Here is a 16,240-nt window from a genome sequence, read left to right on the forward strand (position 1 = left end):
GAAAGCCTGTGCCCAGCAAACACACGTGTGACTTTTGATTTTCCCACCTGGATTATTTTTCCAAAGATGATATCTGCCAGATGGCAAAGTCACAGGTTAGAAGATTGAGATCACCTACTTTTTTGATAAATAACATGAATCAGATCTGCTTTTACAAAGAAATGCCATCAAGATACTGCATTCTGCATAAACTTAAGAGATGTTTACATTTTGGGATGAATTTTTTTCAATGCCATGAGACTAAAGAGATTGGTTTTTAAATTCTGCCTTTAAACCAGAGGTGGAAAAATATGATGAAAACCTCCATGAAAAGACAGCCGAGCAGGGGGGAACGCCAACGCGATACTACTTTGAAAACCTCAAGATCAGCATACCCCAGATCAAGCTGAGTGTGTTCACTTCCAACAAACTGCCACTGGACCTTAAGGTGAGCCAGCTTGGGGTACCATCTCAACACTTCCTTCGGGGTAGATGAACGTGTTGGCTGTTTGCTTTCTCTGTCTGACATCACAGCATGTATTTTTATGGGGTTTCTTTTTTTCTTTTTGTAGTTGTTGATAGACCTTTATTTTACTTATTTATATGTGGTGCTGAGAATTGAACCCAGTGCCTCACACATGCCAGGCAAGTGTGCTACTGCTGAGCCCCAACCCCAGCCCTGTGGGTTTTCTTTTTATAGATCATTTATTGACTCATACCTATGTCTGTTTTCTGGTTTAATGGCTGAATGTGACTTTGCTAAAGATCAAGGAATAACTGGAGAGAACAAACACAGGGTGGTGTGAAAGCCCTCTGCTCTCTGTGCAGCTCCTGACTTACTGCAGAGATGGAGAAGCTCCCCTCCTAGAGGTGCCCCCAGACTTGAGAAGAACAAAACCCAAGACAAGACAATATCTTCTTTCTGTGTCCAGGACCTGACCACCCTCCTCTTAGTAATCCGCCTCTTCTTGGGGGTTTGTCACTAGGAATGTCTGCCTGCTTTGAGGAGGACTCAGCTGTGTTCTCACTGGGATGTGTCCACGCCCCACCGCTGACTACACCAAGATTAGAGGCTCCTGCCAACCATCTTGATGTGTACTTGACAGCTACAGCCTGAGCACCAACTTCATTTTCAGCAATGAAATACACTTTAAGTAGGGAGGGAGCTAGGATTCGAAGCCCAGCCTATTTGACTGGTCTTAATTTTTATTCCTTCACTATACTGTGCTGCTCCCTAGAACGTCAGGAATCAGAGAATTTTAGGCCTGTGAGTCCTCAATGGTGTCCCTGCTTGATAGGGAAATGGAAGTTCAAGCCAATAGGCAGTGGTAGGAGTGGGAATGGAATCAGGTGAACGTCAGGCAGTCTCCCCTGAGCTGACAGCTTGGCCTGCCTCCCTGCAGCTTGCACGCCCTGGGCCTATTGTCAAGACCTCCCTCGTCCCACTGAACACCAACTGAAACACCACCATCTCGTGTTGCCTCCTCCGATGCTGCAGCAGGCCGATCTCTCTCTGAACAGGGACAGGTGGAGGGCCGAGCAAAGTAAAATGCATTTGGAGTCATGGATCCAGGTGCTGCATGGCTGTGCTGGCTGTGCTCAGGTGGCAGTGCCACAGAGCTGGGGTGTGAGGGCACGTGCCTTATGAGGGGGAAGCCTTCGCTCAGCTCCGCCAGTTGTTGTCACAGGGGAACGTGAACCCAGAGTTGTCAGATCTTCATATTTTTAAAGAGAAGCTAGAAATCTGGATTTTTATATGCAATCTCCTGGTTTTAAATGTTGGCAACCAATTCAGGTTTATTTTTTCTTAAACCTTGTGGGCCTGACAAAACACATGTGTGGGCCTTGTGTGGCCTGCAGTCTGTCTACTTAAAACTTCTACAATAGGCCTGTAGGTGGTGAGACAGTAGTCTGGTCCACATCAGCGTGTGTTTGGATGAGGATAGGGCAACGGTGGCTGTTCACTGAGGTGGTACACGGGAGTGCTGCTCAAGAGCAGAGAGACTCTTCCTGGGACCAGTGCAGGGTGCCCTGCTGTTCTTACTGCCTGGAGGCTGAGTTTGCTTTAATTTCATGTTTCCCAGGAGACCAAAGGTACTTATAATTAGCCTGGGAGTGAGGGGAAACCCATGGGAAAACCACTGTCTTGCTAATATCCACAAGTATCCACTTGACTTGCGTGACCTTCGGAATGGGTTGTTTGATAAAGTATATTCTCCCAGAATACTTGGCACTTGCCCAACAAACCAGTGTTAAGCATTTCCTGCAAGTCGAGGACTTCTTGTTTTTAAAATACTCCTACTAAGAAACTTAGACACCTAACTGTTATTTCTAACCTGCCCCAGGTTAACAAAAGCAGTAGGATTTTCTACAGCAAATAGCTCCAGCCCCCAGCTGCGAGGTACTGATGCTGCCTGCCCTGGCTTACATGAACTGGAAACCCTGTAGGTTTAACGTTGCCCTGGCACCCCATTGCAGGAACATTTTCAAAATACATTTTCAAATCATTGTTAAACAAATTAAATGGCACAGCCATTTGAGAGGGTGAGGACCTGCAGAGTGCGGTAAGAGAACATTTCCACCAGAGCACTTGGAGCGGGGACTTCAGCCTTGTGGAAGTCACCGTCTGACTGTGTCTTGAGTTCTTCTCGTGGAGTCTGGGACTCATAATGTCATTTGTGCAGAGTTTCCTAACAGAGTAATAGCCTTTCATTAGTAGCTCTTAGAAAGGGCAGTGTACTCTTTGATGAATATATAATCACTAAAAGTACATACTCAGGAAATGGAGTCCTCTCCTGAGCAGGAATCACAAGAGGCTGACTAAAAGGTAACCATGTCTTTGGTGTTGAAGGAATAATTATCTCAATTCCCCAGACTCCCGGCCAGAAGCGAGGCTGTCAGAAGTCCCTGAGGGGAATCTCTTCAGGTTTACACTGAGGGTACATTGTTGCGGATAGAGTGTCTGTTCAGAGGGACTGGAAGCAGTTTCACATCTGCTATCTCAATTGGATTCAGAAACTCTGATGAGGAGGGGGAGGTGGGAGTTCCATTTCACAAACGCAGAGACAAAAGCACGGTGCGCTCCCCCAGCCCGGAGCTCCATTACTCTCCCCAGTTGCATGTTAGAGAGTGGCATAGTAGTACCAGAAAATGCCAGGTAGCTTATATGTGTGTTTTTGGTTTCTTTAAAGATCAAAAGAGGTCAGGAGCCTTTAAAATGTTTCACAAGGTGGCCCACAGAAGTCCCTTTCCCATTTAGAGCATTCGGGTATTACAGAAGAAGGGCTTTAATTGAGCAATCTAGTTTGGAAGGAAACCCACATTTTAATGGTCAGAGCAAGAGGGTGGGGGTCAGGGGGAATTTCAAACAAAGACACTATTTAAAAAGCCTAGAACTGTCTTCTCAAAGGCTTGAAATAATTTGTTGGGAAACTTCAGACCCTTTACTTTTTTCCTCCCCTCCCTAAATAAAAACCAGATTTGTTAAAGGGAAAAAAGATCCAGTATTGTTAATTGTATTTCAGAAAGTGCCAGAGAGGGAAATATCCCTGTAGTTTTAAACACGGTCCCAAGAGGGAAATAGGCAAATACCCTGCTCCACATAAACAGTTTCTCTGTACCATAAATAAACCTTTAAAGAATGAATTCCAGACAGTTTTGTTTAGTGCAGGATAAACTGAGAAAAGAAAGGACCTGGCCCAAGGATAGCTTGTGATCTGAGACCTTGTGGACAGGTATTTCTTCTTTTGACTGAAATGTTTCTGGAAGCCTTAGCAGTTTTTGTCTGGGGAAGTAGGGAGGCAGTTTCTTCTTTTTATTAGGAACTTATGTGCACAGGCTTGCTTCCTCCAGAATCCATTTTACAACAGGAAACTGCTACTTGATTGAGTAAGCATCAGCATTGTGTGCGACTGCATTTGATGAGTCGTTTGTTTACTACCAGAAAGAGCCCTATTTGACTGTTTATTCCCCTTTCTTCTCTCCTACTCTGACCAGATCAACCTGAAGGTGGCAGAATAATTCACACCAGTAGGCTGCTTCTCAGCCTTCCAAAAATGGGGAGGCCTGAGGCCGAGCAGCAGGCCACTAGATGAGGGTGTTTTTCCTGGTTCCGATGAAGCACCTCAGTCATCCAGGGAGGGGATGTTGTCTGTCCTGAGAGCTTTGGCAGCTCAGTCCAGCTCTTAGGGTCTTTCCACCATGCATGGTTCTTCCTCAGTGTTTGGTTGCATCCATGAAGCTGGGGTTAAAAGGAAACACAACAGCCTCCTACCTCAGGCCTCTGCTCACCCACACTGCCCCTCCTGAGAGGGCGACAGTGTCAGAGGGCTGCCAAGCAGAGCACCAGAGCCGGCGTCGGAGCTGCTTTTCCCCACACGCGCGACCTGTGGCTCTGAGCAGAGCAGTTCAGCTTGCTGAGGCCTCATTTCTCCCTTGGTGACATGAGGATAGCGTGGCCTCTCAGGTCATCAGCACTTGCCGTGAGGCAGGGCCGAGTGGCTGGATGAATGGCAGAAAGTTTTCAGGAGAAATAATAGAGCCTTCTGGCTTTCCTGCTTGTCCCTAAGAGGTGGCTACTGTGTGGAAAGGGGCACATGTGAGTCCAGACCTAGCAACTCTGGCTGCGTGACTCCAGGTTGTCCACTTGTCCTCAGTTGTAGTTTTGCAAAAGATGGGGGGCTGAACTGGCCATTTGGGGCTACTCTTAGTTCTTAAAATGTTTCATTCTGAAATTATTTATTAGGAGGTTATCAGTGATCTCTTAGGGAACCAAATCCAGTGGGCTTTCTTCTGTTCTCATTGTTGGCTCCTCAGCCGCTTAGTGTCTCGCCTCCTGTTCTTGACATCTGTGCCCCAGTTCTCTTCCTCTCGGCTCGTCGAGTCTCCGTCTTTCACCGATTTCCTGTACTCTTTCTCCTCCTAATCCATATGATAAAGGGACAGGTTTTTCTCTGTGAAGTATCTGGTGATATCACTTGTCCATTTATTGATCTCTTCATAAAAGTTTTGTCTTTGATGAAAATTGTATTTTTTCTTCAGTTTCATTTGTCTTTATATTTTGCTTTTGTGTGTTTTGTCTGTATTTGTTTAATCACAAGATATCTAATTTTTATGTTGTCAAATTTCTCAGCCTGTTGCCATTTTCTACCTAAATTTTAAGTCGTAAACAAGTATCCCCTTTTTAGACAATTTCAGCTCTTTTTCTTTCCATTGTTTGATTTTCTTTTTCATTTTTTTATGTGGTCCTGGGGATTGAACCCAGTGCCTCAAGTGTGCTAGGTGAGTACTGTGCCACTGAGCCACAACCCCAGCCTTGATTTGATTTCAGTGTTGTTTGTTGTACTAAAAGACTTTAAGACAGCTTTTGAAAACATATGCAAAAAGATTAAAAGAGATAAGTAAGAAACAACAGAAATTTCATTAAATTGTATATGAAATTTTAATATGCAATAGACTTTTTAATTTAGTGGGGAAATTAAATTATTACAAAATTAAATTAATTCTTGATACTCTATAGGGATAAATTCCAAGTGGCTTAGAGATTGATATTATTAGCATGGAAAAGTAAATTCGCATTCAGTAAAGCATACATTCCAAATATCTGGAAATATCAATCATGTTAAATGTGATCAGAAAATAGTTACATATTCAGAAATTAACTGGATTATAGTCAACCCAGCTGAGAACTTCAAGTAAAGTTAGAAAGTAATTTGTTAGAGGCTGGGGTTGTAGCTCAGAGGTAAAGCGCTCACCTAGCATGTGTGAGGCACTGGGTTCGATCCTCAACATCAATAAATATAAAATAAAAATATTGTGTTCACCCTATAACTAAAAAATATGTATTAAAAAAAAAAGAAAGTAATTTATTAGAAACAAAAAGTCTGTTAAAGGCCATTGTAAAGCTACCAAGACAGCCAGGACTTGAGGATCCAGGATTTGTGGGAGAAGGAAAGCTCAGTGAGGTCAGCCTGAATTTTAAAAAAATATATATTTATTTTTATGTGGTGCTGAGGATCAAAGCCAGTGCCTCACATGTGCGAGGCAAGCACTCTACCACTGAACTCTACCAGCCCCATAGCCTGAATTTTATTTTAGTTTTTTTCTTGAGACTTTTTCTGATTTGTAAGTGGTTGGGGAAAAAGGCAAAGAGGCCATGCAGAAAGCCAACTGCCAGAGAGAATTCAGCTGCAACTTTGGTACAGTGTTGTGGGGCTGCAAAGCAAACACTGGGCGCCATTGCTAGAGAGCTGGAGGTTGAAGGACCAGCCCTCAAAGAGAAGCACAGTGAGGAAGCAGACCCCCGGGCTCCCAGTCGCTTCATTTCTCCAGGCGTTTGCCAATTTCTAAGTGACCCAGTCTAAAAGAAGCCAAGCAAGAAGTGACAGCAAAGAGGGCATAGAACAAAGCAGACCTTTCAGCGATTTTTTTTTTTTTTTTGGTCCTGGGAAGATGAAAACTGAAGGAATGGCAGTGGTGTTCAGGGAGACAGTGAAGGGACGAAGCCAGGCCTTACAGTGACTCAGAGAGACCAGAAAACTGAGACTTAGAAAACTGAGCCTCAGCCTTCAGGAAACTAAACCCTGGTTGTATTAAGGCATTACACCTTGTATGATAACTGCCTGCCAGAACTTGAAAGACTCATCATCCAAAGTCGCTGTAAGTTTCATACAAATGTCACATTCAATCACAAATTACCACGTCTGGTGTGAGTTAGGGCCAAGGGAAAAAACAGTTACTAGACACAGACCCAAATGTTGGCATGTTCACCCACAGAATCTAAAATAACAGTGAATGTGTCTAAGAAGTTTACCAGAAATCTCTAATTTATTGTTTAAATAATTAAACAATAAAGGAGAATTATAAACCAGTACTTTTAAAATAAACATGAAAGAAATCTGAACAGAAGGCTACAGCATACGCCGCACAGGAGAAGCTTGGCTTGACATGGGGAAGGAGGTCCACGTCAAATTCTGTTCATGGCAGATCCTAGCAGTGCAATGGGGTAGATAAGATTTTTTTAAAAAAAGAAAGAAAAGTTATAAGAACTGGAAAAGAAAATGAAAACTTTGTTATTTGTAGAGAACATGGTTATGTACCCAGAAAATTTAAAAGAACATAGGAATGAGTTAAAGAATAATTAAGTCAGTTTAGTAGGATAACTAGAAATAATATGTAAAAATCAACTGTATTCCTATAAGTCAGCAACAATTATAGAGAAAAGGAAAATTTGAAGGATATCATTTCCAAAGACATTAAGAAAACATGAGATGCCATATCTATTGTAATTACTATTTTGCAAACCACTTTAAAACTTAGTGGTTTAAAACAATAACCTTCTTTTAATTGTTGTTGCTCATAATTCAGAGGGTCAGTAGTTTAGACCTAAGGGTGGATGGTTCTGCTGCTACCCTGCCTGTGCTCGTTCTCATGGCTGCAGTCACCTGGCAGTCCGGCTGATCCTGAATGCTATAGGGCCACTTCACTCACACGTCAGCCAGTTGGTGCTGGCTCTCAGCAGAGCTGCTTTCCTCCTGGTCTCTCCTCTTCACATGGGGGAGTCATTAAAAAGGACAGACTGGAAGTTCCACATTCTCTGAAAGCCTCTGCATGGAGATGGTACTTTACCTCCCGTGCACTGTACTGACTGAAGCAAATGATAGGGCCTGTAAGGTTCAGGTGGAAGGTAGGCAGACCCCCCCTCTTGTAGAAGACACCAAGAACTTGGGGCCATTTCAAGTCCATCCTAGGTACCTAAGAGTTTACCAAAAAAAAGACCTCCAAGGGTTTCATGCAAAAAGCGAGGAAACGTTGGTGAGTGAAATTGAAGACCTAGAGAGATGGGGGGCTGCGTCATGTTACTGCATTGGAAGGTTCCAGGTGGTCTACAGGTTCAATGCAGTCTGAAAGAAAATTTGAGCATTTTTATGGCAGCAAATCGACAGACTTTTTCTGTTATAGGATAACAGGGAATCTTGTAGGCTGCTGGAGGGAGCAAAAATTTATATACAATTGAAAAGTGCAAAGAGTAACCAAGGTAGTCTCAAAAGAAAAAGAATGAAGGTCTTTTCTACTATATGGTTTCAAAAAACTTATTAGAAAACTACATTATTTCAGATAGTGTGGTGTTGGTAGAAAGCAGAACAAAATGAAACAGAAAAGAATCTAGAGGTGGATACATAAATACAGACAATTGACTTCTGACAAAGTCTGGAGCAGACTGCAAAGGGAAAAGGATGGTGTTTTCCATGAAGATTAGTCAATTATCCGTGCACAGTGGTGCATGCCTATAATCCTGTTGGCTCTGGAGGCTGAGGCAGGAGGATGTCAAGTTCAAAGCCAGCCTCAGCAATTTAGAGAGGCGCTAAGCAACTTAGCGAAACCCTGTATTAAAATAAAATACAAAATAGGGCCAGGGGTGTGTCTCAGTGGTTGAGAGCTCCTGAGCTCAATCCCCAGTATCCCCCCCAAAAAAAGATTAGTTGATTTGATATGCATCTGAAAAAAACGAGTATTCAGCTTTATCTCACACCATATATCAAAATCAAGACCAGGTGGATTATAGATGTAAGCGTGAAGAGTGAAACACCAAAACTCCAAGAGGGAACATATGGGAATGTCTCTGTGACCTCGGGCTAGATGATGATTTCTGAACCAGAACACTGGTTCTTACTGTAAAGGAAAGGTCTGATAGGATAAAGTTCCTTTAAAATTAAGTTTGTTTTTTTGTTGTTGTTGTTGTTTTGTTTTTTCTTTTTGCAGTTTTAGGGAATGAGCCCAGGGGCACTGTACCATGGAGCTGCACCCCGAGCCCTTTTTATTTTTATGTTTTTAAGTGTTGAGACAGGATCTCACTAAGTTACTCAGACTGAATTCAAACTTGCCGTCCTTCTGCCTCAGCCTCTCATTCGCTGGGATTGTAAGCATGCACCATTGTGCCCAGCAGGACTCTGTTTTTTGAACAAAGCTATTTATGTCGAGTGTTGATGAGGATGTAGAGTAACAGGGACTCTTGTAGACTGCTGGAGGGAGCAAAAACTTGTTCTGTCCCTTTGTGAAACCCTTCTGCAGTGCACACTGAGCCTGAACACAGGCCTTCCTTATGGCCCGTTTTACTCCCAGGTGTATATCCAAGAAAATGCACAAGATATGCTCCGAAAGACAGGCCTAAGAGTATTCATGGCAGCAACCCTCTTGATGGCCAAAGATTGGAAATGACCCAAATTTTCATCAACAGCAATGATTAAATAAATTGAGATTTAGTTGTACAATGAAATGTAAAAGGAAAGGGCTTGCTTCCACAGTGGGGCCACAGTCTCCTTTCTGACCTGGGCAATGGTTGCATCTGACATTCACTTCAAGAAAAATCACTGATCATTCTGTGTGTGTGGTGTACCTTTTTTATTTTAGTTTTTAAATTATAGCCTTATAGTTGTACATAGCAGTTGGTTTCCTCCTGTGGTATACTTTGGACCAAGAGTAAATGTAACAAATACTCAGATACACAGCAGATCAAAAGGAATTTATGCTTTGAAGTCAACCAGTGTTTATTTCTGTGTGATATATGTGAATTTGAGCAATACATATAAAGGTATATTTTTCCCCCAATATTTTACTCTATTAGTACAGGGGAAATCCTTATTTATAGATATCAATACCTGAACTGGGGGTGCAGCTCTGTGGTAGAGCATTTGCCTAGCGTGCACAGGCTTTGGGTTCAGTCCACGGTACTACAAATATATATGAGTGTACACACACAAACTTTAAAGCCTCGACTTCTATTGGAAAGTTGAGATTTGCAGCTTTCATGGAATCCAGAATTACAGTACCCTGGAAGGCTGTCCTATGGCTAAAGTATATCCTTTTCTCTTTTCCCAAACTAGGCCCTCAAAAGCACCTTGGGATTCCCACTGATTCGATTTGAAGATGCTGTGATTAATCTGGACCCGTTCACTCGGGTACATCCCTATGAGACCAAGGAGTTCATCATCAACGACATCCTCAAGCATTTCCAGGAGGTGAGCTCTGGGGACATACTCAGTGGCTAAACTATAGGCAGGCTGTTCCTTATGGTCGTTTGGGAGTTTGGGTTACTAAGACGTTACTACTGAGAATCTGGTCAGACATTTCACATCTGTCGTGTTAGGGATTTGGCCATGTCCGATGAATCCCGTATATATCATGAAATTCTTTCAACTGCATTTGACTCCTGAGCTGTTTGTCTTATCCTGAGAGCTGGTCCCAGGGGCCTCCACTAGATCAGTCACAACTCTCGATGGTGTCATTGCTGCATTAGTAATGGCACAGAATACTGTGCACTCTCTTCATCAGTATGTGCCTACTTTCAACAACCACACCGCTGTCATGAGAGCCTGTGAAGTCCTGCTCTTAGAAGTCCTGCTCTTTTTTATCAAGTTGGACATTTTCCATTTTGTGTTTATTACTCAGACTTCACAGACCAAAATGTAAAGCCGAGGCGTACTCTTCAGTGAATAGCCAGTCAAGATCAGACCACGGTGATCAGCTTTCAGAGTTAAAATGCATCCTGTGCTTGCTTCCTTTTCTGCTTTCCCCATCGCCTTCCTTGTCTTTCCTTTTGGTGACAATTCCATCTGCCTATAAGCAGAGGCTACGCAGATGTCACTGGAACCTGGGTCAGGCTGTAGGAGGTACAGGAGAGTGGAGAGTTGCTTCCTAAGCTTGGATATGCCTTCTTCATGCCCCACCCTCCACAGCTTGCTCCCCTCCCTGCTCCTGCCCAGGACTTAGTAGGGAGGGTAGAAAGGAGAAAAATAGGACCTGTGTGCCAGTGAGCACCCAAGGAGTCTTTCCCAGGCCATAGCTATTTTTATTCTTCTAATTGGCTTTGAAGAGTACTCATAAGTGTATTGAAAACAAATCTCTGGCGCATGTGTATCGGGAGATGGTGGAGCCCATGAGAGGACGGGAGATTATTTTGCATTTGGTGAAGATTAAAAGGTAATTGTTGGTAGTAACAAGGATGGAGGACAAGGTAGATTTCTGCCATCTTCACTTATACACTGATACCTGCCATTACAAATGGTTTCTGAATTGACTTTTCTCTCCATATTCCACTTGACAGGAACTCCTCAGCCAGGCAGCTCGAATCCTGGGATCGGTGGATTTTCTTGGAAATCCCATGGGACTTTTGAATGATGTTTCTGAAGGTGTTACTGGACTGATAAAGTACGGAAATGTCGGGGGCCTTATCAGAAATGTCACACATGGGGTGTCGAACTCTGCTGCCAAGGTGAGGAAATGGAGGTGATATGCCATCATGAGTAACCTCTTTAGTCTCCACGTTGCTGTCGTCTTTTTGATAGTTAACATGCTGTGGGAAGCTAATTCAAGGCTTTTTCTTCCTTGTCTGTGTGCCTTGCCTTTCCCTTCCCTTCAATGACCTGTCACAAAGACCAGTGAGCAGGCCTCCAAGCCTCTCCTCCTTCCCCTCCATTTCCACTGCCTTGGACCAGGCTCTGGGCGTCTCCCTAGAGACCCTGCACTAGCATCCTGACCCCTGGACTTCCCTGCATCAGTGACAGCACCAACAGAATTAACTGGATTTTTAAAATGTGAAATTGAATCATGCATAAAATCTGCCAACTAATCCCCAAAGCTTATAGGGAAAGTCCAGCCTGAAATGTACACTGGCATGGCCCTATGCAGCATCTGAATCCAGCAGCGGAAGGACAGTGGGATAATTGTCCTGTCTGTGTCTTGCCATCTAGTTGACCTTTCTGTTCTTGGCAACTTGTTAAATGGATATTTTGTAGGTTCACAATTAGTTTTCCATCAGGAGTCAATTTTATGTGTGAAGCTAGGGAAGGTGAAGGTAGTTGAAGGTTAGTTGCTGTCTGAACCGAATGAAAGGCCTCCAAAGAACCCTGCTTCCTTCCCCTTCAGTTCAACAAACTTTGCATTTAAAGACTGGTTTTCATGAATGAACCAGGCTTGAGAAAGCGCCTGTGCACTCTGCTCATGGACCACAGAGCATCTGTGGGGCGATGTCACAGGTTCATTTGTGCTGCCTCAGTAGGTAACAGTGGTGTGACAAGCCCGGTGCGGTGGCTCACACCTGTAATCCCAGTGGCTCATGAGGCTGAGGCAGGAGGATCTCGAGTTCAAAGTCAGCCTTAGCAAAAGTGAGGCACTAAGCAACTCAGTGAGACTCTGTCTCTAAATAAAATACAAAATAGGGTTGGTGTTGTGGCTCAGTGTTCAAGTGCCCCTGAGTTCAATCCCTGGTACCCCCCCTACCACCACCCCCCCAAAAATAGTAGCTTGACTATGAGAGACTTTTATGGTGCTGCACAAGTTATGTTGAACAGCAGATTAAGAAAATGGAGTTGAATAGCAATTCTTTATCACATGGCATTCTTGTTAATGTGTGAAAGCTGAGGGTTCATTCCTTTTTCCAAACTATCATCAGGAGACGGTCATTCCTTTGACACATCAGTTTTTCAAGGCTGTAGTATTATTGAACTAGACTGTAAGCCTGCTGTTCATCTTGTGACTCAGAATAGGAAGCTATATTTACTTTTAGAAAGAGGGTGAAGGGTAGAAGCAGAAGGCTTTCCAGGGCACATTTTGGAAACAGATGCAGAGTGTGAACACCCATGCAGTTTGCCTCGTTTCCCCAGGACATTTACCCCAACATGGCCAAAACTTTTGCCATTGTGGCCACAGAGATTTCTGCTCCTCTTTCAGGCACTGGACTCATGTCAACAGATGTATTGAAATATGTTGTTGTTGACTGTCCAGTGTAAAGATGTTATTAATTTTATAAACTGTTGAGTTGTAGTTCACATAGAACCTCTTCTCCACTGTGAAATGTCTGTTCTTGTTCTCCTAGGCATAGTGCAATTGAAGGGTGAAGGTGCTTGGGTCTATCCAGAGGCCCTACTCTACCTGGCGTGGAGAGGTGCCTAAATGAGAGAGTGAAATGAGCAAGAATGTGATGAAATATGGAAAAATACAGATGAAGATAAATGGATTGTCACTTCATCTGTAGTATTTGCAACAAGATTTGGGCCCCCAGACATTAGTTCCCTGGAAACAAAAGCCAATGTATTACAGTCCTACAGAGGAGGGGTTCCCAGGCACTTTGAGTGGGGAGTCAAACTCTGGACCAGTTTGGCTGTTAGGAACCTCTAAACTTAACCTTCCAGATGAGAAGGAAGGCACTGTTCACTCACTTGTGACCTTTGGGTGAGTTTCTGCATCGTTTCCTGCAACACCCTCGTGAAGAGGACTGGCCTCTTCTTTATCTCCTTTGTTTAGTCTCCTTTGTTTCCTGATTCTTCTTTTTCTCCTAGAAAACTGTTTCGGAAGCTTGAAGGTCACTGTGAGAACCTAACTTAAGCAGAATAAAAAGGCAGAGTCTTTCCTTTCTGAGGAAGGCGTGCTGGCAGGGATGGGGTCTCGTGTTGGATATCACACTTTATGTCGTCATTGGATTTGTATAAGGGGCTTTCCAGGACCTGAGTCCTCTTGAGGGAACTTGGTTCCCATGTGGTTGGCATCCTTCATTACAAATTTGTCTGGTTTTCAGTAAGCTAATCAGTATTGGAGGCAACAGGCTGCTCCGGAGGAGAATTGCTATATAATTTATTTTGATAGCAAGAATCCTAATTTGTTTTAAAAATTACTCCATATATCTCTAAGATGAGAAAGCAAAGAAACTTAAAATTACCACTTCATATTTGAAATAGTAAATCCAAACTCTAAATCTATCAATGAAACAAACACCCACTCATTCAGGTCATCTTTGATTCTGGGTGTGTGGTTGGGGTTTTAAAAGAAACTCTCTCTTTTTTTTTTTTTTTTTTGTCTTTTTTTTTTCATTTTGTGGGTTGAAATCAGACCTTTCATGCTGCTTTGGGGGAATGTTCTGTTTGCTTCTCTGGGTCTACAAGGGGAGTTTAAGGATGTGCAAGGGACCACAATAACCAGCTTTTGGCCTGTGGGATACTCCTCCTGCGAGTGCCTGAGTTCCAGTGATTAAAAAGGAGGCAGGCAAGTTAACTTGCTGTGCTGTGTGCATGTACAGATACGGAGCACAGACACCCCACTGTCCACAGTCACAGCACACGGATGAAAAATGGGGAAAAGTAAATAAAATAAGGGGCAAGGAAGCAAGGAAGTCAGAACTGTGCCTCCCTGAGCCTTGGCCAGCCAGCCTGCCCCACTTTCCTGCGGGGACCCAAGGGCTTTCACCTGGCTCAACGGGCTCTGAGTAGAGACTCTGCGACTCCTGAAGTTATTGAGTTGGCAGGTGTTTGTGTTCCTGGGGTGAAGGGTAAAGTGTTCGTTAGATTCTCAGGTCTGTGCTTCCAGAAGACCCGAGGCCATCATTGTAGGCCTTGGGTTGTGTATTGGGGGAACTTGGAGGTGGTCGTCTGGATGCTCTACCATTCCTACCTTTAAAAAATCTTTCATCTATCATTCTTGAGGGTCCATCTTGCTTTTGAAAGCTATGAAAAGGGGGCTGGGGTTATGGCTCAGCAGTAGAGCACTCGCCTCGCACGTGTGCAGCCCTGGGTTTGATCCTCGCACCACATAAAAATAAATAAATAAAATGAAGGCATTGTGCCCAACCACAACTAAAAAATAAATATTAAAAAAAAAAGAAGCTATGAAAAGGTGATAGAAATTCCTCCTGCCCCACTGGTCTGAGGAGCACAGGAGATGACGCAGGTGAAAAGTCCTTGACAAGTGAGAAGGGAATTCATTCTGTCACCTAAGAGGGCAGCAGACCTCAAGCCTTATTCCTCTAGAGAGATGTTGTGAATTATCTACAACAAAATTTCAATTCCAGGTCTACAGTGCATCCATTTTTGGAATTTCTGATTTCCTTTAACATTGGCCTCATGGAAATAACCTATGCCCTTCTGTTCCCATTATTTCTCTTTGTCTTTACTTCTTATTGCCTGGGCCCCAGAAATCAGTTTATGAACACCAGATCTGGGCAGATATGACTTAGGGATTAGCCACCAGCTGCAAGCATCTATCCTGCGTGTCCCCTGCCTGGGTCTTAGCAAGGGGTTCTGGTCCGTGAAGGTGTTCAGTGATCAGGTCTCACTCCTGAGGCCATGTAGGACAATTGCCTTTGGAACCCTTTGCAGAAGTGTGACTTCTTTAGGAGCAGGACAGCACTGAGCATTCCAGCCACTTGGGGGGAGCAGGTTCCTCTCTGCAGCTTGAATCATAGTAAGCAGGCCTTCTCCTGCCTGTGTCAGGTGAACATCTGCAAGAACCTCCAATTCGTCTCAAAGCCAGGGAATTGGGAGACCCCGAATTGAACCCATAACCTCTCTCATGCAGACTCTGACTTCACTTATAGCTATGAATGATGATTTAACATGCATTACATACAAATAATATTGCATAATTATTTTTACATATGTACAAGAAAATTGCATAGCTATTGTCAAAAGTTAAAAATAAAACTTCTGATCTAAGATCGTTTACTGTTAACAGCAGAGCCAGGGGTTCTGTTCTCGTCCCTGCTGTGTGGAACCTGGGCATTTGCTGGGCACAGCTGTCATCTGCCCTTCCTAAGGGAAGGAGCCAGCAGCACACTTCTCCCAGCACAGGTCAGGAGCACTTCTGATTGCCCCGGTGGAACCTCTGCTCCGTTCTGTCCTGCTCACCGTTCCTCTCCTTGTTCAAGTCATATGTATGCTTTTGACTCAAGTGTGTTAACTCTATGTTCATAAAATGCAAGTATTTTAATAATTTTCCCTGTTTTTAACTTGCATTACTTTCATGGTGGTCAGTTGTCCATGGAAATTAGAATCCCTTGTTCATTATTTGCTACATATTAGTCGTACTCATAACTTACTTCTCCAGTTACAGGTCTATGTCTTTCTCTATTGCTCTATCCTCTATTTCTTCCAAGCCCAGAGTTTCCACTACATACTCTGCAGGTCCAAATTTTCATTAGGGTGATGTGATTTTTCCATTAGTTTTCAGTTAATGTGTTTTATTTTATGTTGTTTTAGCCATTGCTTTGTTGTTTAAGTCCATTTTGTTTGTTATGAATTGAGAAAGCCTCAATAGTTTTGTAGCATTTCTTAATGCAAATAAGCACTACTAGGAAGAGGTGTAGGAGTAGGGTTAAAACATCATGCTACATTTTGGTATGGGTACTTATTTATAAACATGTGCCATAACTTTATTGGTGTATTATAATTACACAACAGTGGTGGGTTGTTACATATTTGTATAGACACACAGTATG

At 43.3% G+C, this 16,240-nt stretch overlaps 1 protein-coding gene across 8 annotated transcripts in view; it reads left to right on the forward strand.

The window, feature by feature from the left end:
• The window catches only part of Vps13d (vacuolar protein sorting 13 homolog D), a 242,682-nt gene that overhangs the window by 154,182 nt on the left and 72,260 nt on the right, over positions 1–16,240 (forward strand). For all 8 annotated transcript variants that reach the window (XM_078025311.1, XM_078025312.1, XM_078025306.1 and 5 more), the window contains 3 exons: positions 279–427; positions 9,861–9,995; positions 11,081–11,248. In XM_078025311.1, the coding sequence (XP_077881437.1) occupies positions 279–427; positions 9,861–9,995; positions 11,081–11,248 (452 nt within the window). The remainder of the gene's footprint in view (positions 1–278; positions 428–9,860; positions 9,996–11,080; positions 11,249–16,240) is intronic.

The sequence above is a fragment of the Ictidomys tridecemlineatus genome, chromosome 11 (assembly GCF_052094955.1).
Source record: "Ictidomys tridecemlineatus isolate mIctTri1 chromosome 11, mIctTri1.hap1, whole genome shotgun sequence".
NCBI classification, from domain to species: domain Eukaryota; kingdom Metazoa; phylum Chordata; class Mammalia; order Rodentia; family Sciuridae; genus Ictidomys; species Ictidomys tridecemlineatus.